We start from the raw sequence: 22,510 nt of genomic DNA, 5'->3' as shown, positions 1-22,510 counted from the left end.
TCGCAACAACCGAGAAGAACGTACTAAATGAATTTAGCAAAAAGTTAAGATTTATTTTTTATAATATTCTGTTTGATGTATTAATGACAAAGAAGTGTTATAGTTACCCCACGAGGCACAACATATATTAGTTAAGAGTTTGAAAGAAGAAAAGTAAAGTTATCATCGAATGATGTATGTAAATTAAACACTAGCCATTGGCCGAAATAAGTGATAAATGGTTTGATGCTTCCAATTAAAAAGAAATATAGATTCTACAATTGATTCATTGCTATTATGGTTTGTAATCCTCTAAATCGTATTTAAAAATAAATAATGATTTGTGACAACACTTATCATTTTATTCCAGTTCTATGAAAAAATAAAAAAAAGGATTTATCGTTGGTATTTTAAATTTGGCGCCATTTAAATCTACTATTTTTGATTGCCAATATTATTATTATCAAAGTAATAATATCGTTTCTCCTACTGATGGCGCTCAAAGGATCTAAGCGCTACAGTATCAGCAAAGTACTACAGTCAAGTTTAAACGGTTAATAGTTTAATGAAAACAGCTAATTGTGTGCAAAGAACTTATAAATCATGCGTGTGCCGTATACCATACTAATGCATAATTGCACGTGCGTGTATGCAACAAGAATGGAGAACCAGCGTCATTTGCGTGGGTGGGATTTGTGCGTGGTTGAAGATTCATGGACGGTCGAACGGATCGTAGATGATCCAGCTCGATTGTCGCCGCCTGAGTTGCCTCTACAGTCTCGACATGTGCACAGGTAAACGGCATTACTTACCAACGCCATGCATCCTTCCGTTCTCGGCGAAACACAACATTTCGAAAGCGTGAACGCGTAACATACAAAACGTATGTTTAAATCTAGATGGTTACGTCGTAGTTCCAGGTATCAAGTATTCTCATTACTATTAGTTTCAAGTATTAATCATTTTCATGTTACGAGTGATTTTAATGAAAAGTTTCAAGTGCTGTGAAACGCTAACCATTAAATTTGAAAGTTCGCAAAAGTTTTTTTTTAATTGTAAGTTTAATTTAATTGGTGCATAGATCGTGTTTGAAATTGGTGTTGAATTTATGGTTATAAAAGTTTCGCTCTGGCGTATAAATAATTTCTATTTCGTATTAATATGTCAGGCAAATAATTATATTTAGCTTATAAATACGGCGTAGATAATATTTGAATATTCTACTTAGATTGAGCCTAGAATCGCGGAGAACGATGATTCATCGTGATAATTTGAATACAGGTTCGCGGTCGTCTCGAATCGGTTGATCGAATGCCAGCATCGAGAAATACGTTAGTGCCGCGGCTCACTTCCGGTCTTCAGCACCGGTTATACGAAACTGCGACCGAACGAACGATTATCAAGAAGTTTTTTAACGAATCCTGGAATTATTTGAAGATTATTCAAATTCCAAGTAATTTCGCTCAAATGTTTTCATCTTTTGCGATGTATTAAAGGTTAGTAAGATATTTACAATGTAGATGTAATTAACTTTTGTTACTAACATCGGTGTTCGTTGAATCGGGCAACCATATTGGATACACGCTTGACCCTGATTGGTCCGTATGCGAAAAAAAAATTTTTAAATACAGCAGTTAAATATTTCAATAGTTATTCGCCAATAGAGATGGCACATTTTATAATTTAAATAATATAACATGTGTTAACATTAATAATAATAGTATGTTTATTGATATACGCAGTGTAATTACCGTTGGTGTGGTTCACCAATTTCTTCAACGATAACTTTAATTAAATAATCACCGAGGAAGATGGTGCGCGTTGCACGTTTGGCTCACACAAAAGAAGAAGCGACAAAGGTGAGTTATTTCACGCTTATGAAGATGCAATGAATAATGTAAAATGAAGGACATCCTAATGTAAACGTTGTACACATAAAATTATGAATACATTAACATGATACGACGTTAGTCATAGGTATTTCAGAGCTAAACGGAAATGAAACCAAAGCCAAAAACGTGGTGCACGTTTTTCATTCATTTCTCTCTGTAATTTTCGTTAGTATTGAATTGTTGCTTGAAAAAGTACTCTGAAGAATAGTGTAAACTGTTAGAGGTATTTCATCTTGGAAATAATTTGGTTACAGCTGAAAGGAATTCCAAATGCTATCAATAGAGCTTTCTGTTGATTGACTAGAAACGATTCTAAGGAAGCACTGTGTTCACCAATTGCTCTGAGTTTCCTAACATCATCATAATTCTCATTGTTTGTACATCCATTACGGTAACGGTTCAACTTTTATTTATCACACTCCTAATGATGAAATTCTGAAGCATGAAATTTAATCACCCTACACATCATCCCAGTCATTAACCGTCACTCATTCTTCTTTAGCCTTTCTCAAGAAGCGATCGAACAGGCGCGTTGAAGCAGCGATCCGCGCACGAGGAGGCCTTACAACGTCCCATGTTCGACAATTTTCGGATCTACCCTAAACGCGCGTTTCGGCGACACCCGAGGATGACTCCCGTTGAGATATTTTCAGTCCACTGTTAGAGCACGGTGCAGCTCGCGTTGATACGTATGTAAGCTGGTATCGTGTGGCTGTATATTCGCATTCGTTTTCGTTTCGTTTCGCTCGCTCGCTCGTGGCCGTGCCGTCTATTATTAGTCGACAGTCATCGGAGTCGGCTGTAAACGCGCGGCCGAGTCACAACAAGCGGAAAAAGCTGGAAGAAAATTCGACGAGAAAACGCACGGATCCCGCGAGATTTTTCCTCTAAACACGTGCCGTCGAAGGAAACGATTCATCTTGGTTCTTGTTACCGGCCTGTTCGCCGTTCCCAGCGTCACTGACACCCTCTCGGAACAAGGATTTCCATCCCGACTCTTTCAAGGCCCTTGGAAACGATGATTCTCGCACGCTTTCCACTGTGAGTCTCCCCCCGTTGTCTCGGGTACTGCGTCTTTTTTCGTTGCAGACTCTGTCGATCATCTCTTCGTTGCGATCACGTTTGTCGATCGAATTTCTTTTCTTGGAAAGCAGCGAGTTTCTTTAAAACCTTCTTAGATATTATACACAGTGTAGTTTGAAATTGATTTTAAATAAGAAATTGTGGAATGTGTATCAATGAATATGTCTGAAACTTCTTTTCAATTCTGAACCACCTTGTCGCTTAATAGGTTTAAATAAATACAGCTTTGTATTTCAAATGCTTATACGTTTTCTGAGGAATATTCGTCTTCGATGGGAACCGTCGTCAAAGTTCAGTTGCCTTAAATTTAGTTTTCGTTCGGGTAGGTGATCGATGCCGCGATGACTCGTGATGGTTTTACCCATGGTGTCTGAAATACTCTGAATTTCTGCATAGAAACGAGGCATTTTTAATTGAGAAATTATTTAAAAAAAGAAATTTTGTTTTTCAGATGAGGGATGCGGTTCCGCAGAAAGGAAATAACAACAATAATAATACTAATAATAACAACAACAATAACAATAACGCAACTACGCTAAAGAGTAAACCATCTTTGGAGATTTATCGGCCTCCAGGTTCGTATTTTACATCCTTTTCTGTATTCTATATATTTTGAAATACGATTTGATATTTCATGGTTTTTAGGTGGAAGAACGGAAGGAACCACGGCGAACTCTCCTAATCCACGTCTAAACGTACATGCCAAGGAGTTCACTATGAAGCAGAACGATTCGCATCCTTCTAAGTGAGCATAAACTACTTACGAAATAGGAGAACGTTCGAAAGAATGTCGAGAAAGCCGATATGAAATTCTTCTAAACGAGATTATTTTTAAAGAAACTACTACGGATTGAAGCGCTAACACGATGTCTTATTTAAAGAAATTTCACTGAAAAATTTCGAAATCAGATTCATTTTTTAATGGACCTTGCACAATTCTGATATTATAGATTAGTATTCCGATCATCGTTCAAGTGAAAGAATTATATCAGCGTGTTGTAATATTTTGATGAATCATTTTGATGAATTGTTATAATTCTGATAGTGTTATTACATTAGCTCTGCAAATAAGCATTGAATAATCGTAATACTAGCTACCTGCGTATGTGATAAAATAGAGAATGTCTTTGTCGTGTATTATAGTAATTGGAATTTAATGATGTTGAATCAGGTCTCGGACGAATGCTTCAGAGCGATCTCCATACTATTTGCAACATAGCAAATCAAGCGGTAACATCCATCGATATCTCTACGCCCAGCAACAGCAACAAATACAGCATGCTCTTCAACAACAACATCATCAAACGTCTCGTCATCTTCAAGGTGGTCATCAATCCGCGCTGCGACAGTCTCATCCGCTCGATACCTCGGCATCCAGTGGAAATATTTTACATGTATGTCTTACTTTTTTCAGAAATAATAACAGTTGTTTATTTGGAGCTACAGTTAGATTGATCAACTATCTTTAAATTAGCTAAGTTGTGTTTTAGAACGGTGAAACAGTTTGCAAAATAGCTGTACGTATGCTGAACGTGAGAAAGTATGCTGTACATTAAACGCATTTTGTGAAACAGGGCTCGGGTAGGGTTCACTTCAGTATGGATCAAAACGAAGTGAAACCGAACCCAGGTAAACCAGGCAGACTCACTAAATCATTATCATTCGTTTCTACTTATGGCCTGAAACGATCGAAGAGCTTGAATGCAGCTGACGTACTAGCTGCGAAGGCGGTGAATATTTCAGACGCGTCTGAGTTAGGCAAATTCCCTGCTGCCATTCAGGACACACTTTTAAAAGCCATCGAAGGTATAAACGACAAATTAAAATGGTCAATAACTATACTCTGAATGAAATATATATTATGTAATGATTCTTGTATAGATCCAAATGTATTGAACGCAAGAGGATTAATGGAATTGGTGCGTCACATCCTGGACAGGGTCGTCGAGCATCGCAGATACGCAGAACCGGCTGCGAAAATTTGCATCACAATCATCGAGGTTACTATCCGTATTATAACTCTATTCGTTTCAAGTTGCTAACAAAGTAGTCTTTTCTATGCAGAAAGAAAGTAAGGAGACTTTCCTGGAGTCCTTGTTGAACACGTGTCAACAATGGTATCAGGATCGCGCTAAATTGCTCTACGACGGATCAAGTTGTCATCGTTATTCTGCTTTCATGACGTTTTTAAATGAGATGTATTGTCAGGTAAGCAATACGGATGTACTTTTTGTATATAGCCGAGTCGTATAGATATCGTTGAGCGCTGTTTGATTGATCACGCAATCGCTGGGTTCCGTAACGCTACCTTAACTGCAAACCAATCTATTTTTTCGTCTCGAGCATGAGTCAAAACGATTGACGTGGGCATCCGTTCTCATCTATATTCATGATTACAGTTGAAACGAAGGCAGCTACAGTTAAAGACGCAACAGGAGGGTGTTCCACCTGGACGTGTCCTTCTAACGTTACTTTGGAAGTGCTGTCAGGATTGCCTACAGCCTCCGGTTGTAAATTCCTTGGCAGAGGTGGGTTTGATGAATCATGCTTATAAAAAGGAAGTATCTTAACTCTTCGAATTAGTTTAGGTAATGATCTTTTTTTTTCTTTTTCTCGCGTTAAAGACGGATTGTCTGTTCTTCATCTTGACGTGCATCGGCAAAGATCTGGACACCGAGTTGCCAGCCCAGCTGCAACAATTGTTAGGAAGCTTAAGGGACGCCTTCCTCGCGGAGGAAACGATATTACCATCGGTTAAAAAGACCATTTTGCAATTGATCGAACTTCATGCCGCGCATTGGCAGCTTCCAGCACCAGCGGTCGTTTACTATTACCCTGGATCGACCTCCAAATGATCTTCCAACTTTTCAAATCCTCCGTCCATTTCTCGGTTCCTTGCGTGTGCGTTAAGTGGGTGCGAGCACGTTAATGGAATGGTTTGTACTTGAATATACGCATAGAATGTGCGGGTCATATGTAATGAAAACGCTGTCGGCGGCGACTACGGGCGTAAAAAAAGTAAGCGTGTTGCTTTTATACGCCTGATTATCGTGCAAATATTCATTTATATCGCAGCTGGTATATTCTTCGCGTGGAGTGTAGCTGTGTAACGTTCTGTAACCGTTTGAACTAATTAGAGGATTTAGTGTTTCAAGAAATCGTTGAAAGTTTTACAAAAAAACACTGTAATATTCTCCTCTAATTACTTCGAGCTGTGAACTAAAGCCATCCATTTCGTTTATAATAAACGCTTCTTTTTCGTGAATTCTTCGAATGACGTTTATCCGCTGACAAGAAAGACCGAATGAATTTGTGCCTCGCACGAATCCCGTGAAAAACAGAAAGATTTATGACAATTGGTATCGCGCTCCATTGCAAGGAATGACATTGATGTCCACTTGGGAATCGGTAACTCATCGACTCGGTGCTGGAAACTGCGCATCTGCTGTTCCAAGTTAGAAATTGTCTCGTTAGTAAGGCAATGGGTTAAGAAATCGGGACACACGAAACTGGCACGTCGTTTGGCTGAATTATCGCGTGAGGATCGCTCTTTGAACGAGTTGAGATCGCAGGTTCACGGTTAAGAGTGGACATTGAAATTCAGTCATGTATGCGTGACGAATGATTTGGACGGAGCTGGTGTTTGTATAGAGCATGTGTGGTAATTGTTTGCGGAAGATCACGAACCGCGAATTTTCCTCAGCTTTTTCCGTAAACACGATGGTACTAAGTACATATAAAAAAAAAGAAGAAACGAATCGAATGAAAGCATGAGTGAACGATATGCTAATAAACGACCCTTATGCGGAACGATCTGAATAGTCACATATGGAGTAAGCGATGGATAAATGTGATTTTAACGTCGTTTTACCTTGTGGTATTATACCCTGGGTATATGAAACTCCAATGTCGAACAATCTCTGTATATGTATATACGGACCACGATATTCGAGCACAATAGCGAATGAGTTATTAAAATACAGGTGCTAGAATTTTCATTTAACTTTGCTATATCGTTCTTCACCCTATTTGTACTAATCTCAGGTAATTTTTCCTAGATATAGGCAGACTGGTGATTGATGACTTATCGTAGAAAATATGAAGGGAGCGGCCAAGCAGAAAAAGAACGATGCTTCGCGTGACATATACTCTTAATAAGGAATATGCTCCTGTGATCTCCTTCTCGAAATGCAATCGCCATTGCTGATTCGTGCCAAGGGCGATAAAAATTGCCCGGTAGCGATCTCTCTGCCGGTTGACTCACCTCCAACTGGAGAACGTCTAATTCTATTACCTCATTAGGGATATTCAAAATTTTCTACTGATCTTATAACACTACTAACATTTTATAGAAGACTAACATTGCGAAAGCTGACAAGGTATCAACGCCTTAACTTGATTACACTACGTTGCTGTCTAAACTTCGTTATGCGTGCTGGGAGGATGAAAGTTTACACAAATGTTCCCATGCTGCGAACAAAGAGGACTGTTCTTCAATTAGTAAGGTAACATGCTTGTTGATAACCGAATAGAACTGTACAAAATAATCACTTAGAAAAGAGGAAGAAATTTCCTCCCTCTATACTCTAAAAGATAAATTATATCCTGGACTAAATGTGAAGGGTGATTAGTAAACATTCCAAGCTATACTTCAGAACAGTAGTTCCTCGTGTCAAGGTTACCTCCTCTCATCCGCTTCTCATAGTTTCAGCCTGCAGCATGGATAGCCGAAGAAGAGAATCAGCGACCCGGGTCGCGGGACCCGTCGGGACGTTGTTGGTCGTCAGGCGTCGACCTTGAAACACCAGGTCGGAGAACCGAGAGAGGTTTCGCCTTGGGTAATCGGTGCCGCGGACTCGAAAACTAGGCCTGCGCCTGCGGTGACGTCGCCGCTACGTCGCGATGTACGCGAATATGAACGAGACACGAAGAGGGACGTTGAGAGGCGGAGGGTAGGTGGAAGGCGAACGGAGGATGCCGAAGGTGGAACGAGTAAGAGAGAGAAAGGGATAGAGCGAGGTGCGTTCGCGGTAACGAAACAAATAGGCCGGCGACTTTCACCGCGTAGCCAAGAACGGCTATACACGACACAGCCAACAACCGAGCGCTCTTGGCCCAAACCACTCGAGTACGAGTGTATACCCTCGTTCACCGTTCCCGTGCTTTAACACCGCGCAGGTGGGGGGAATCCTGCTTGGAGAAGCGGACACGAGGCATACCCTGAGCAGCGAACGGTCCTCGATTCTTTTTCTTTCGGCCGTGTCGCACGTGTTGTCTCTGTCCTTTGGCCGGTGCTCCGCTGTTCCGTTCGCCAACGCATCGTCGATTCCTTCGCCTCGATTTTATTCACCGCGACGAATTTACGGTCTCTCCTTTGTCACCTTGCGTTAGCCGTGCCGTACCGTGCCGTGGTGCACGCGGATCCTTTCCTCCAGAAGAGATCTCGCGACAGTCAATATGCGCTCTTGCCATTGAATCGCACATTATCGGTTTTCGTTGGCCCGCGAGTGATTAGTGCGAGGACCAAACAAGGAGTTTATGAAACATTGAATTGTAAGAGAGAAATGCAAGGGTGTGTGTTGGTTCTGTGGTGACGATGATCCGACGACGACCACCCAGAGGACAATCGCCGTTACTCTGCTCCCTCATCTGGCTACTTTGGATCGTCCTGCCTGCTGGAACCGGTACGCTCTAATCTTGCAAGCGCGCGATTCCGTTAGTCGTTTGAATCAGCGACGAAAGTGTATCGAGAGTGAAATTGTAGAGGAATGATGCTTCAATGAATTTCATTTTTTGATATTTTACATTTGTACAAATACGAGTGCTCTGAGAGATACTCGAGTATTTTAATGAAATATTTATGTCAGCCTACTAGCGATGCGGTGTACAACGGTCGCGGCTGTAAGCTTAGTTGGTAAAAAGATTTGGATAAGAATTTCTGTTTGATTTTCTTTTTTCTTTTAATTATAAGCTTTCCAAGTTTTATTGATATTTTGATGACTTTAATATGTCATTTTTTATGCTGCTCATCTCCTATAATTTAAAAATTAGTAATTTTGTAAAATAAATTATGGAAATTCTAATGTGTAATATTTTACGACCAACAAGCAGCCTTGTCAGTCGTAAATTAGAAGATGATAGCCGGATCTCTTGGATATCTTAACTGAAATCTCAGACTCGAATTAATTTATGTACATGCTAGAATCTCCGAATAATTATTGTTTAACCGTGATCGTTTCAGGAATGATTCGTTCAATGTTGATGATTGTTCGCGATGATGGATTGATCCAGAGCTTAGCCTCGAGTTTTTCGCTAGCGTAGATCATCCTGCCTATTCTAAGAACGTAATTCACAGTCTATTGTACAAAAACTGATTGTCCCATTTCATTAACGTTTTCTCAGAAATGTTTTCAATATAAAATTCTGACCGACTCGATGTCGCTTGTTTCAGGAGTGCTGCACAATTATGCGGATAAACAGAGATACGACGGATGGTACAACAATCTCGCGCATCCGGATTGGGGATCAATTGGCAAGTTATTTCAAATTGTTTGCTTGTTTTGTAAATTCCTGTCAGGAAGAATAAGTAAACTTTACTTGCTGTTCCATTTCAATTGAATTCCCTTAAAATTGCTGTTGGAAGGAAATAGGCAGGGCCGGCTCTGAGATTTTAGCATTGGAAATAGGTATTGATGATGATTTATGTATAATAATTGCCAGAAATAAGTTAAGTACGATTTTTATTAAACAAAATGTACAATTTGAAAATCCAATGTAACAAATCTGTTCGGTGGAATGTTGATTCTTGATTAACATTTAGATACAGAGGAATGATCGTCTAAAGCGAAGATAAAAGAAACGGAACGGCTATCGGTTGCTATAAATTGTTGTGAATATTCTTCTTGACATTGCGATGCGGCTCGAATTGCAACAACGTGCAAATCAATCGCGTGAGAAGAGTGAAAGGCGAAAAAAGTCGCTATTTTGTTCCAGTACGGCCGCAATAAAACGAGTGGTAAAAAGTTAGCCACGTGAAAGACGTAATCTGTTCGGAGGGCAGAAATGTTATGGTTCTTTAAACTTGAAAATTGCGGTCTCTGTCGATTCTACTAATAGCCGCAAATGTGTACCGCAATCCTAATCAAAATTCAGTTATGTTTTATTTTCTGTCGTTAGCAGGTCTGTACACTGAATGTCTTTCAAATATCCATTGCTTTTTTTGTACAATAACTTTCTATCTCTGGCAATTGAAATAATGTAATCTTTTATGATTTTTTAATGTGGTAATGGGAAGTTTCTAAAATAGTATTAACGAGGTTGCAATCACTTGTTCAAATATTTCATTTAGTCCTATGTATATTAGCATATTACCATACGTTATTTCGATAATAGTCGCACTGATTAAACACTTGCGACCAATCACATAGCTGCGCTTATCTGATCGGTCGTACTCCGCCAATCAGAGGGCTCGTTACTTCACCCCTAGGTAAATGGATCAGGTGTATCTGATAAAGCCAGTTGCTTTGCGCGGAGGCCAGTCAGTCTGCTCTTGGACTTCAAAGAAGCAGGGCTGCTTTTTTTTTTTTTTTTTTTTTTTTTTTTGCGATTCGTTTTCAAATTTTTTCTTTGAATCGTGTCGCCAATGAAAACATTAGCAATTAATTAATTTTACAGGATGCAGCAAACGAATCTACGACATTAATTTCTTAACGTATTAATAGTTAAATTTACCGAGCAAATAAATATAAAACTTCACAGATGTCGAAAACACTTAACGCCTTTTATTAATGAAATTTTGATGTATCCAACGATCTTTGACACGTTTTCTACCTCCGTAGACAGCAGGCTGATACGAAAGATGCCAGCAGCATATTCAGATGGGGTGTACATGATGGCAGGACAGGATAGACCTTCGCCAAGAAAATTGAGTCAATTGTTCATGCAAGGTGACGACGGTCTTCCTTCGGTCAAGAACAGAACAGCGTTGTTCGCGTTTTTTGGTGAGAATCTTAATATTCCCGAAACGTTGCTCACGGTAATTAACGCGTCTCCTGTTTCAACGAACTGATCAAAATTATGGGAACTACTCGTGTTACGTAAACCAATTTTATCCAGAATTTATTGATCGTTAATTAATACCTGTTTCAGGTTTTCTACGTTAGACACGAGATTCGTTCATTACCCTGAGTAACGTGTTAACGTACTCGTATCTTCTGATTTGGTGTTTCAAACTTTGCTTCGTTAATGTGTAATTTCAATTTATCGTAATTACTGATAAGATTGGGAAAGCTTTTTCTTAATATACGAATAGTTATTCCACGATACAGTGGATACGAATAGTAATGTGAAAAGTCACTAACACCCAAAGCAAGTCATTGAAGCTTTAATATTCATTCAACTTTTTGCACGAGCAACCGGTTCAAGTACAGAGTTCACGGATCACATGGCGAAAATAAAATTGAAATTTGGAAAGGATCCAATTTGGCTCTGTCGATGTCGAATTGCTCGTCGTTCATCTCGTTAAGAAAGATAAAAACGGATATTTTACGAGAGAGGAAAAGCTGTTAACTGAATATCAAAGGAAGATTATAGAGGACATAAGAAACTTTAATGGCTGTTATTTGAAGAAGAAAAGACCAACTTGGAATTGAAAAGTTTTGTTTGAAAATTTATTTATTGCGACAGTATTCTTCTTTGAAGGACAAATACCGCATAGGGGCAAAAAATCTTTATTATATGCAGAGTTAAATTTATGACACGTTAAATTTCCTTAATTAGGGAATTCTTCATGATTCACGTATAAATCAGAGAGATTCAGAATGTGTCTGAACTAATTAACATTTCAACAAAGGGATTAAAAAACCCTGATGCGTCATGCAAGAGTTTCTTTCTCAACAAAATCTATTTCACTTGTTTTTTGAGCATGCTCTCCTGTGATTTATGAAGATATTTTTCATGAATCAGGATCTGGATTTTCCTGGATGTGCTTATTCAAGAAAAGAAGAATTATAACAGAAGAGTAACACGTAATATCGTGAAGTAGAATATAGCGATGATTTCTTTTGGAGAAAATTGATTATCGATGCTCGCAGCGTACGCGTGTTTGATTTATCGACTAAATCTTCATTTACTCGTATTCACGATCAATCTGATAATCGCAAGGATAGAATGTAGAATTACCAAGCGAAGAAATTACCGTGACGGTACATTCGAATATCTATATTACGTTTGTTGCGTAAACGGCAAGGTGTCCGGGTATCGGAATCGAAACGGGTACTGCTCAGAACTTTTTCATCCACTTTTCGTTTTAAAATGTTTCATGCAGCAGACGTGCAACTTATTTGGTTCAGTCTGATCATCTTCGTACTGTTCTTTTATTTGCATTCAGAGTTATTGAGATTATTCCAATTTTTTTTTAATACTTAACATACCAAGCCTAAGTCTTCTGAGGACCCTATGGTATTTTTAAAATTTCTCAACATTTTACTGTGGAAGTAGTGAATCAAAAATCACTCTCTGGGGTCTTTCGAGGACCCCCCTTGGTACGTTAAGAGTTAATGAAAAAACATTTCTTTGGAGATAAATGTTTCTATTGTTCCTGCTATCTGCTCATCTTGAAGCAGTGTAACTGGACCTTTTAGATATGAATATTCAAGCTCGTTTATAAGTCACAAGGTGCCTTGGAGACTAAAGAGTTGAAAAAGAAGAAAACTAAAATCAGACGATTCCTTCGGCTGTTCAGAGCAGCGTAAACACTTTCCACTTATCCGCTTTCGTTCCCGAAACTCGAGACGATGAAATTTGAAGGCTAAACGAGTGCAGGTTGAGGAAAGCGTGCCGGATTCTCGAGGTGGAAAGTAAAAACTAGGACGGTTCCCTAAATTCCATTGGTGCACGATTCGCATTGGATCCGATGGGAAACGGATTCAGGGGAAAAGTTTATGGGAGAGAACCGGTCGCTCGTTGCACCTTACGTATTTCCACGTTTCCTTGAGGCAACCCTTTTCACCAGCGTAGACGGAAACATTTTTCAGGGCAACTGGTCACGTCAGAAATAATCATGGCCAGCGAAAGCGGCTGCCCCATAGAGTATCACCGAATCGACGTGGACAAATGCGATCCGGTTTTCGACAAGGAGTGTCAAGGTAACAAGTACATTCCCTTCCGTCGGGCTGATTACGATCGACAAACCGGACGAAGCCCTAATAGCCCTCGTGAACAGGTAATTCCTTGTTTTCCTAACTAAACATAATTAACACCTTTGGGATAATCTACATCAGGCCTGGCCAACACGCGGGCCGCCGGGCGATTTTATATTTCTATTGAAACTTTTCTTTCAAAGCTTTTGGTAAATTAATTTTTATAGTTTCTCGTGAAACCTCATGTCAATTTTAAATGAGGTATTCTGTTTTAAACGGTGAGCGAATAATTTTGTGACCCCACTGCTACATTGTACATCCTTCGTTATTTATCCTAATAATAATTGATGATCTCATGCATCCTATATTATAACAGCCAGAAGAAAAGGTGTAAATGTAACGAGACCCTGTTTTCAAAAGTATATACCCCTTCACTGATAGGTGTGGTCAAGATGACGTTCAATGACTCGCATTCAGATTCGTCATTGAAATTTCGTGTCCGGCTTGAATCGTTCGACATTGAGATCTAAATATGTACAAAGCGAATGTAATGAAAAATTTAAGTTTAAAATCAGCATCCATCTTTTGTTACTCGTAACTTGTTTATGAAAAAAATCAGAGAATCCTACGCAATACTCTTCTTGTACACGAAACAAGTATATAAGCGTTACCGTTAATGACGGGGAAAGTAGGAGTCATTAAGTAGCCCATAAGGCGTCTCTTAAGGTATTTTTTTTTTTTTTCAACGCGTATCATAATTGCATTGCTAAATAAGGTGCATCAAATACCTCCATGAGAAATCTCTGCCCGAACAAGGAGTCCTACTTCTATGAAATCCAAATTGATAAACAACAGTCTACAGATTAATGTTTAAATCTGGGAAATAAGTGGTGAAAAGTAGCTCTGAATACGTGAGGTTGCAGATAAACAAAGTGACGAGCTGGATCGACGGTAGCTTCATTTATTCGAGCAGCGAGGCATGGGCGAATACTATGAGATCCTTCAAGAACGGCAGCCTCCTCATGGAACCAACAAGAAAATTTCCTGTGAGAAACACGATGCGCGCTCCGCTTTTTAATCATGCGGTGCCACATGTGATGAGGATGCTCAGTCCTGAACGTCTCTATCGTAAGCTTAACATCATCGTACAAGTGTCTTTTATATTGGTTTTTAATATTTCATAAAAATAATGATAATTCGATTAATCTGTTCAGTTCTCGGAGATCCACGAACGAATCAACATCCACCGTTGTTGGCATTGGGAATACTTTTTTATCGATGGCACAATGTTCTAGCAGCTCGTATACAACAAGAGAATCCTAATATGTCTGACGAGGATATCTTTCAGAAAGCACGCCGAATAGTTATAGGAACTCTTCAGGTAGTATGGTCTTCAGTAGAGCTTGTAATAATGTAGCCATTAATTCAGGCTACCCGCGTTAATTACACCGACACGAATGTAATTCATCCTCTCTGCACACGGTATATAAATTGTCATCTCATTGTTGTCGTAATGCTATACGATTCCTTTGTAACTGTACACCGTGACAGCTTAACTGGACATATACTAATTTTGTACTATTTAGAAGAACTAATATGAAATCAGGAGGTGTAATCTTTCGTGAAATCTTTCAGTTCCGTTCGTACAGCCCGTTTTCAAACTTTCTTTTATTCCTCTGTTCGCAGAATATCATTTTGTACGAGTATATTCCTATATTGTTGAACGAGGACGTGCCTCCTTACGCTGGATACAAACCAGATCTCCATCCTGGTATCAGTCACATATTTCAAAGCGCCGCCTTTAGATTTGGACACACTCTGATACCGCCTGGTATATACAGGCGCGATGAGAGTTGCGAATATAGAAGAACCAATACGGATCAAGCAGCGATACGACTGTGTTCCACCTGGTGGGACTCGAATGTAAGCGAAAGTGGAAGTTTTGTAATGAAATTTGTAACTCTTTTACAATATGCAACATTAATTACCCTTCCAATGGACTTTTACAGGAGGTCTTAACTAACAGTACCATCGAGGAACTAATCATGGGTATGAGTTCCCAGATATCTGAGAAAGAAGATAATCTTCTCGGTACCGATATTAGAAACAACCTTTTCGGCCCCATGGAATTCTCTCGCAGAGATTTAGGTGCTCTGAATATCATGCGTGGGAGGGACAACGGTCTTCCGGATTACAACACTGCCAGAGCGCATTTCAAACTGCCCCGTAGAAAAACATGGAACGAAATCAATCCAGAATTGTTCAACAAGAACCCTTCTCTGCTACGTACATTAGTTGAGATCCATTCGAACAATCTAAATAATGTTGATGTATACGTTGGTGGAATGTTAGAGTCCAGCGCTGGTCCAGGTGAACTGTTCTCAACGGTGATTAAAGAACAGTTCCTTCGTTTGAGAGATTCGGACAGGTTTTGGTTCGAGAATTCAGAGACTGGGTAAGAAAACTCGTCGACCCTCATTGAGTAATCAGCGAAGAAGTTTACAGATAACTGTAAGGTCTGTTCCATAGGATTTTTACCAGAGGTGAAATCGAGGAGATTCGTCGCGTTACTTTATGGGATGTAATAGTAAACGCGACTGGAATACCATCGGATGCTATTCAGATGAATGTGTTCACATGGGAGGAAGGAGACCCTTGCCCTCAACCTTATCAGCTAAATTCCACCATGTTGGAGCCATGCATTCCATTGCAACGTTACGATTATTTTGAGGTGATCAGGTTTACATCACGTTATTTTCTTTAAAATTTTAATTATTCAATAATGGGTAAATTAAATATAATTTGATTTATTTGTGTATAAAATTTAAGTATTGAGCTTAAAAAATAATTTTTTAATATTCTATAAGATTAACAATACCATGGTGTCTTTACAGGGAAGCGAACTGGTGTACATATACGCCTGTATTTTTCTCGGTTTCGTTCCAATTCTCTGCGCCGGTGCCGGTTACGGCCTAGTCAAGCTCCAAAACCGGCGCAGAAGACGTTTAAAGATCCTCCAAGAAGCGATCCAAAAGCGAAACGACGGAAAAATTTCAGTGGACAAGATGATCGTACGCGAATGGTTGCACGCGAACCATCGTCGTTTGGTCAAGGTGAAATTCGGCCCGGAAGCTGCTTTGCACATCGTCGATCGTAAAGGGGAGAAACTGCGCACCTTCGATTTCAACGATGTGAACACGATTACCATGGAGGAGTCTCAGGTGATTGCCGCAACTATCCTTCGTGGATCTCGTGAACGTTTTATGAAACTTCACCGGGGAATCTCGCAAAGAAATCACCAACGAACGGAACCCCGGTCGTTGCGCAACTATACCTGCTCACAAAGGGGAAAACGAACACGTGAAAATTCCTCCGACTGGTTCTTTTCGAATTAACCAAATCTAGCCGTTCAATGTAGAAACCTGTAATTCCACGCTTTCGTGAACGGCGAAAAATATCTCTTGCCTCATACCGTTCGAAATGATTGCCGTTTACAAACCTTTCTGATCCTTTATTCATTATTTTTCGTTGAGATCCTTTAATTATCACGATTACCTTGCGTTATCTTCTCTTGTGTAACACAGACAGACGTAATTGTTATCTTATGTTTTAAACATTAATTATCTTGCAGGAGAACGAGAATGGGCATCGGAAAGCATTGGTATTGTTACGAATACCACGGGACTACGACCTTGTCCTTGAACTGGATTCCTTGGCTTCGCGTAGAAAGTTTATTGCGAAATTGGAAGCATTTCTATCGTCCCATAAGAAGCATTTCACAATGTCCCAAGTGAGTCGGGACATAATGCTGGCAAAAGCGGAAACGAAGGAGCGACGACAGAAGAAACTTGAACAGGTGTTTCTTTTTTTTCCTTCGATTTCCCTCTTCGACTCGAAGTCCAGTCGATTCCTATTAAGGCTGAATACCTGTATTCCTGTCTCCTGTATACGTAACGTTAGATCGTCTTTTTTGCGACAGTTCTTCAGGGAAGCTTATGCACTGACGTTTGGTCTGCGACCTGGTGAAAGGCGACGACGATCCGAGGACAGCGACAGCGGCGAAGTGGTCACCGTGATGAGGACGTCGCTTTCTAAAAGCGAGTTCGCCAGCGCGCTAGGCATGCGGGCGGATGCGGTCTTCGTGAAAAAAATGTTTAACATCGTTGATAAAGACAGAGATGGACGTATTTCGTTTCAGGTGTGAATCAATGTTAACCCTTTCGCTGCCACGCAAATTTTTGAACTCGCACCAGTGGGCCACAATAGAAATTTCATATTAAAAATTTTATAATGGCAAAGAATTGCGAAATATATTAAAATAACCGTACAATGGTCACTGGTGACCACCATGAGTGAAATGAAAAAACAAGTCCCATAGGACCACCGTGGCAGCAAAAGGATTAATGGAAGTCTATTATTAAGATTCTTAGCTCCAAATCTTATAGTTATATTCTATGGGATTTGGAAACAGCTCAAAATTATTTATGCCTTTCAGGAATTCCTCGATACTGTTTTACTTTTCTCGCGAGGAAAAACCGAGGACAAACTGAGAATCATCTTCGACATGTGCGACAAGGATAGCAACGGAGTGATCGACAAAGAAGAGCTATCAGAGATGCTTAGATCCTTAGTAGAAATCGCACGAACTACCAGTCTGTCTGACGATCATGTCACCGAGTTGATCGACGGAATGTTTCAAGTAATTACAATAATATTATCTGTTACATAAACGAGGCATTCTTAAATTGCTCTGTTCTTCAGGATGCTGGCCTAGAGAGGAAGGATTACCTCACTTACAACGACTTCAAATTGATGATGAAAGAGTACAAAGGCGATTTCGTGGCGATCGGTCTCGATTGCAAAGGCGCGAAACAAAATTTCCTCGACACGTCGACGAATGTCGCTCGTATGACGAGTTTCCATATCGATCAACTTCCTCCAGAGGATTCAAAGAGTTGGACACGCAAACAGTGGGACGCTGTGTCGACATTCCTCGAGGAAAATCGACAGAATATATTTTACCTGTTCGTGTTTTACGTCACGACTATCGCTCTTTTTGTCGAGAGATTTATCTGTACGTTTCAGCAATGGTTTTTAATTATATTCAAAGAGTCATATGATTAACGGTTATTTCAATTGTAGATTATTCATTTATGGCTGAACATACGGATCTGAGACACATAATGGGCGTCGGAATTGCCATTACCAGAGGATCTGCGGCTGCCCTGTCCTTTTGTTACAGTCTGCTACTTTTAACCATGTCACGCAATCTGCTGACAAAACTGAAAGAATTCACCATTCAACAGTACATTCCTTTAGATTCTCATATACAGTTCCATAAAATTGCAGCGTGTACCGCGCTGTTCTTTTCCGTTTTACATACAGTGGGTCACATGGTGAATTTTTATCATATCTCCACCCAGCCACTGGCTCATCTTCGGTGTCTGACCAGTGAGATCAGTTTTCCAAGCGATGCTCGTTTGACGATCTCGTTTTGGCTTTTCAAAACGGTAACAGGTGACTGAGAAATAAATTAGATTTTTTGAACATTGATTATACCCTTCAGCTATTGACGTTTAATTCTCTTAGGTTTGACCGGAATCCTTCTGTTCATCGTGATGACGATAATCTTCGTCTTCGCTCATCCTACTATCCGTCAAAAAGCGTATAAATTCTTCTGGTCAACCCACAGTTTGTACGTTGTATTATACGCTTTGTGTTTGATCCACGGTTTAGCTCGCTTAACGGGTTCGCCACGTTTCTGGATATTCTTTGTTGGTCCCGCCATCATTTACGCCCTCGACAAGGTAAATCGAATTAAAAAGATTCGTTTAGACGTTAAATAATGATTTATTAACGTCAACTTTTAGGTAGTGAGTCTTCGAACCAAATACATGGCGTTGGACATCATTGAAACCGAGCTTTTACCATCAGACGTGATCAAAATTAAGTTCTACAGACCTCCGAATTTAAAGTACCTATCTGGACAATGGGTGCGTATCTCGTGCACTGCCTTCAGGTCGAATGAGTTTCATTCTTTCACGTTAACTTCGGCACCGCACGAGAACTTCCTGTCATGTCACATCAAGGCGCAAGGACCTTGGACTTGGAAGCTGCGCAATTATTTCGATCCTTGCAATTATAATCCAGAGGATGAGCATCCGAAAATCAGAATAGAAGGTCCGTTTGGAGGTGGTAACCAAGACTGGTATAAATTCGAGGTCGCTGTGATGGTCGGTGGTGGTATCGGAGTCACTCCTTACGCGTCCATGCTTAACGACCTCGTTTTTGGTACCTCTACCAACAGATATTCAGGTGTTGCTTGTAAAAAGGTACTTGGAATTTACAGAGCACCCATTAAATAGTTCAATGGCACTCTAATTTCATTAAAATAATTCTACGATACTTATAGGTTTATTTCCTATGGATCTGTCCATCGCACAAACACTTTGAGTGGTTCATCGACGTGCTCAGGGACGTAGAGAGGAAGGATGTAACGGACGTATTAGAAATTCATATATTTATCACGCAATTTTTTCACAAGTTCGACTTACGTACTACCATGCTGGTAAATCATTATATATACTTCTCAAGATATTAAGAATTATTTGTTATATACATTGGGACTATGTTTGTTACAGTACATTTGCGAGAATCATTTTCAGAGGCTATCTAAAAAAAGCATATTCACTGGGCTGAAAGCCATCAATCACTTTGGTCGGCCCGACATGACTTCGTTTTTAAAGTTTGTTCAGAAGAAACATAGTTATGTGAGTTGTTTAAAAATAAATTCTCTACGTTATTTTAGTTCAGTTGATTGATATAGGATATAACGATTGTGGATTTATACAGGTCAGTAAAATAGGAGTATTTAGCTGCGGACCACGCCCCCTGACGAAGAGCGTGATGTCATCCTGTGACGAGGTGAATAAGGGTCGTCGTTTACCGTACTTCATTCATCATTTCGAAAACTTTGGCTAGTCTGATCGATGAACAGGAGAAGGACGATGGACTCTATCATGAATATTCATGTAATTCTATCGAGTGTACATATTCATGCGTGTACGCGCATCCTTTATTTATAACGATTATTATATTTCTTATTTATGACCACGAAACGAATCATTTTCTCTTTCAGCTCTGGAACTCCTAGGAAACCTCGCTCTCCTTAGTTCTACGTATATTCTTCAGACAATAAAAATAGCTATATTTTACTCCTCTCCATTTCTCCCATAGGAGTTCTAGGGTTAACGAACAATGAAACAGACTTGTGCGAGTGTGAATGAATTTATTAACAATTGAGAGATAAATAACAAATGTCAACCACTCATAGTTCTTCGCGAGGATGATGGAAATGGGTAAGACCAGTTGTTCTTCGTCGTTTCTTCGTTGCTTTCGTGCTGAAAGTCCGAAGACTCGTGCGACGTGTATCCACGATTGATCACCCCTTGGGTATCTTCCTTCGCGTCGTGTCTGCTCTGTAACTTGGACGAGAGTTGACTGAAACCATCAAAATATTTAATGATACTCGTTATTGATGCTGAATTCATTTAACAAACAGCGCGAATGAATCGAGACGAAACCTTATTATCCGATCACCAAACGAATCCTCAATTTTAGGTAATCTCCGCCTGATGTTCCTCGTGTCAAAACTCTCCTCGATGATAACGTGCCTGTCGTACGGTGTGTCGTAGTCAACTTCCAGTATAGTGGAGAATTGATGAGGGAATATCATGTCGATGGCTGTGATCACAGCCCCAGCGAACAGGCATCCGATACCTAGAAGAATTCCGATCTTCAAACTTCTCTTCCATTAACATACGAAGTACTACTAACCAGCTAGAAGAACCAGCCAATAATTCCATCCCAAATTGAAAGCAAGAATTGAACCGTCTATGTGAGCTATCAATGGTTCACAGGGTAACAGCACCCAATAAGTTAGGTTTGTTATCAGCATACAAATACCGGTGATGATCATTCCGTATGCTCCATATCTTGGTACAACTACTAGAAGTAGATTTGTCATGATCCAGGAGGCAAATGATGTCCTGAAGAAGAGTAGTTAGTCAACTGGTAAGAAGAGACAGGTCAACGACGTTGAAAGTGTATCTGTGATTATACCAGAGTATGAGCGATGCGTAATACCCAGCCTGTCGGTATTTGCTTCCCCAGGAGAAGCCTTCTTGATGAAGGCTGAAATACTCGGCCAGAGAAACAATAGGGAATGGTGCTCCTTGATAAAGTGCCTGTTTGAAGGCGCTGGTCATCTCTCCTGTGCTTCTCCACCAGAATCTTTCATTATATTCCACGTCATCCATTGGATTCTCGGTACTGGGTAGGACTGGATACACATAAGTAAATGATTTAAGCAAAAATATAAGGTACCTTTTAAAACAACTGATGCATCCAAAGAGATTTTATTGATCTCTTACTTTTGTCTGAACAATAGAAATGTTTCTTTAATGACTCACGTTTGTAAGTGATGTTTATGTGCATTAGTCCAATGTATCCACCTATTTCAGCAACAGTTTTCTGTCTAGAGAACGCGCTGTACGTACCGACAATGGTCGCTGAGCTGGTGTGCCAAGAAGACCCATACTGTGCAACTACGATTATAAAGAAGCCACCTTTTTACACTCGTTCAATTGTAATTAGTAAGTAAAGTGGATCGAACGAACCTTGAATCGACGCTCCGACGAAGAGGCTCAAGGTCACCGTGAGAAACGTGCTGAGTCTCTACAGGATGCAAGGTACGTAATTATTCTTTTGTCATAATTATTAATAAATGCAATGATTATAGGACAGCTGTAATAGTTATTCAAAAAGAGACAAATTAGAATTTAAAAAAAAGAAGTTAGGAACCATGGATTTGAACCGTGGACCTTTAGATTGCCAGTGAGTTTGTCATATTTCACAATGCAAGGAGTAACTAACTTTAATTGTTAATATCTTTTAAACAATTAGCCATCTGCCCCCAAAATGGGGTATAAGCGTGTTCAGCTCGACGAGCTCTACAAGGTGTCAAAGGGGTAGTTTCCCTTGTTAAAGAACGAACGAATGCTGACCTCTTTCCGTATGCCAGGGAATATGACTAGGAACGCAGTGAGGATGGTACCGAATATCACGAACACGATCACCAGAGGTACGTCACCCGTGACAGGAGTGCGGTTGCTGTAGCTATACAACGTTGGACCTCCGTCGATGCGAAACGCATCGAACCATCCCTTCATCCTGTTTATATTATGATCTTTGGTGCGTCAAACTTGAAGGAACTGATCAGTTCCAATTCTTCTTGCAAACCTCTTAGCATCAGAGGCTCTTCCTGCGCGTTTATCAATCAAACGACGTAGAGTTAATTAAATTAGATTGAATTTTAATTAAGTAGAAGCTAAAGAAGTTTGTTTAATATTGTTACCT

General features: G+C 39.9%; 3 protein-coding genes across 16 annotated transcripts; 2 read left to right on the top strand and 1 right to left on the bottom strand.

Annotated features, from left to right (window-relative positions):
• Nucleotides 1-621: 621 nt before the first annotated feature.
• On the top strand, nucleotides 622-6,936 carry LOC117605500 (uncharacterized). 6 transcript variants are annotated; one of them, XM_034326915.2, is made up of 11 exons: nucleotides 759-899; nucleotides 1,261-1,475; nucleotides 1,722-1,838; nucleotides 3,406-3,529; nucleotides 3,600-3,699; nucleotides 4,126-4,348; nucleotides 4,529-4,760; nucleotides 4,836-4,954; nucleotides 5,019-5,162; nucleotides 5,354-5,482; nucleotides 5,579-6,936. In XM_034326915.2, exons 3-11 carry the CDS (start codon nucleotides 1,791-1,793, stop codon nucleotides 5,807-5,809), a joined length of 1,350 nt encoding a protein of 449 aa, XP_034182806.1. In that variant the 5' UTR covers nucleotides 759-899; nucleotides 1,261-1,475; nucleotides 1,722-1,790; the 3' UTR covers nucleotides 5,810-6,936. The 6 variants fall into 6 exon arrangements, with proteins under 6 accessions (XP_034182808.1, XP_034182807.1, XP_034182806.1 ...); XM_034326917.2 differs by lacking the exon at nucleotides 1,261-1,475 and having other exon boundaries at nucleotides 622-773; XM_034326916.2 differs by lacking the exon at nucleotides 1,261-1,475 and having other exon boundaries at nucleotides 754-899.
• On the top strand, nucleotides 6,798-20,829 carry Duox (dual oxidase). 9 transcript variants are annotated; one of them, XR_013063551.1, is made up of 22 exons: nucleotides 6,798-6,937; nucleotides 7,019-8,638; nucleotides 9,406-9,486; nucleotides 10,793-10,954; nucleotides 12,989-13,176; nucleotides 14,017-14,221; nucleotides 14,308-14,474; nucleotides 14,780-15,016; nucleotides 15,103-15,548; nucleotides 15,623-15,824; nucleotides 15,988-16,314; nucleotides 16,725-16,949; nucleotides 17,073-17,291; nucleotides 17,589-17,792; nucleotides 17,855-18,167; nucleotides 18,236-18,610; nucleotides 18,683-18,900; nucleotides 18,964-19,425; nucleotides 19,506-19,661; nucleotides 19,735-19,863; nucleotides 19,946-20,124; nucleotides 20,232-20,370. XR_013063551.1 is itself a non-coding variant. In XM_076692698.1 (20 exons), the coding sequence occupies exons 1-20, from the start codon at nucleotides 8,551-8,553 to the stop codon at nucleotides 20,072-20,074; spliced, it is 4,533 nt and encodes a 1,510-aa protein (XP_076548813.1). In that variant the 5' UTR covers nucleotides 7,145-8,550; the 3' UTR covers nucleotides 20,075-20,221. The 9 variants fall into 9 exon arrangements, 1 of the variants encoding a protein (XP_076548813.1); XR_013063552.1 differs by lacking the exon at nucleotides 6,798-6,937 and having other exon boundaries at nucleotides 7,051-7,190; nucleotides 7,307-8,638; XR_004581718.2 differs by lacking the exon at nucleotides 6,798-6,937 and having other exon boundaries at nucleotides 7,145-7,459; nucleotides 7,660-8,638.
• mol (dual oxidase maturation factor 1 mol) lies at nucleotides 20,413-22,323 on the bottom strand. The gene is made up of 7 exons (XM_034326923.2): nucleotides 22,159-22,323; nucleotides 21,772-21,829; nucleotides 21,565-21,699; nucleotides 21,215-21,434; nucleotides 20,930-21,141; nucleotides 20,677-20,872; nucleotides 20,413-20,593 (listed from the first exon to the last, which is right to left on the bottom strand). Exons 1-7 carry the CDS (start codon nucleotides 22,321-22,323, stop codon nucleotides 20,413-20,415), a joined length of 1,167 nt encoding a protein of 388 aa, XP_034182814.1.
• Between the last annotated feature and the right edge of the window lie 187 nt (nucleotides 22,324-22,510).

The sequence above is a fragment of the Osmia lignaria genome, chromosome 3 (genome assembly GCF_051020975.1).
Source record: "Osmia lignaria lignaria isolate PbOS001 chromosome 3, iyOsmLign1, whole genome shotgun sequence".
NCBI lineage: Eukaryota > Metazoa > Arthropoda > Insecta > Hymenoptera > Megachilidae > Osmia > Osmia lignaria.
Note: the sequence above shows the minus strand (reverse complement) of the source record. Positions and strands in the feature narration are given on the sequence as shown.

Excerpts from the sequence above, each read along its gene's own strand:
- Duox (XM_076692698.1), top strand. The coding sequence starts at position 8,551 with ATGATCCGACGACGACCACCCAGAGGACAATCGCCGTTACTCTGCTCC. Across the intron at positions 15,825-15,987 it reads AACGTTACGATTATTTTGAG|GGAAGCGAACTGGTGTACAT; the intron begins GTGATCAGGTTT and ends GTGTCTTTACAG. Across the intron at positions 18,901-18,963 it reads TCATTTACGCCCTCGACAAG|GTAGTGAGTCTTCGAACCAA; the intron begins GTAAATCGAATT and ends GTCAACTTTTAG.
- LOC117605500 (XM_034326917.2), top strand. The coding sequence starts at position 1,791 with ATGGTGCGCGTTGCACGTTTGGCTCACACAAAAGAAGAAGCGACAAAG. Across the intron at positions 1,839-3,405 it reads CAAAAGAAGAAGCGACAAAG|ATGAGGGATGCGGTTCCGCA; the intron begins GTGAGTTATTTC and ends TTTGTTTTTCAG. Across the intron at positions 5,483-5,578 it reads TTGTAAATTCCTTGGCAGAG|ACGGATTGTCTGTTCTTCAT; the intron begins GTGGGTTTGATG and ends CTCGCGTTAAAG.
- mol (XM_034326923.2), bottom strand. The coding sequence starts at position 22,323 with ATGAAGGGATGGTTCGATGCGTTTCGCATCGACGGAGGTCCAACGTTG. Across the intron at positions 21,700-21,771 it reads CGTCGGAGCGTCGATTCAAG|TTGCACAGTATGGGTCTTCT; the intron begins GTTCGTTCGATC and ends TTATAATCGTAG. Across the intron at positions 20,594-20,676 it reads TTTGGTGATCGGATAATAAG|TCAACTCTCGTCCAAGTTAC; the intron begins GTTTCGTCTCGA and ends TGATGGTTTCAG.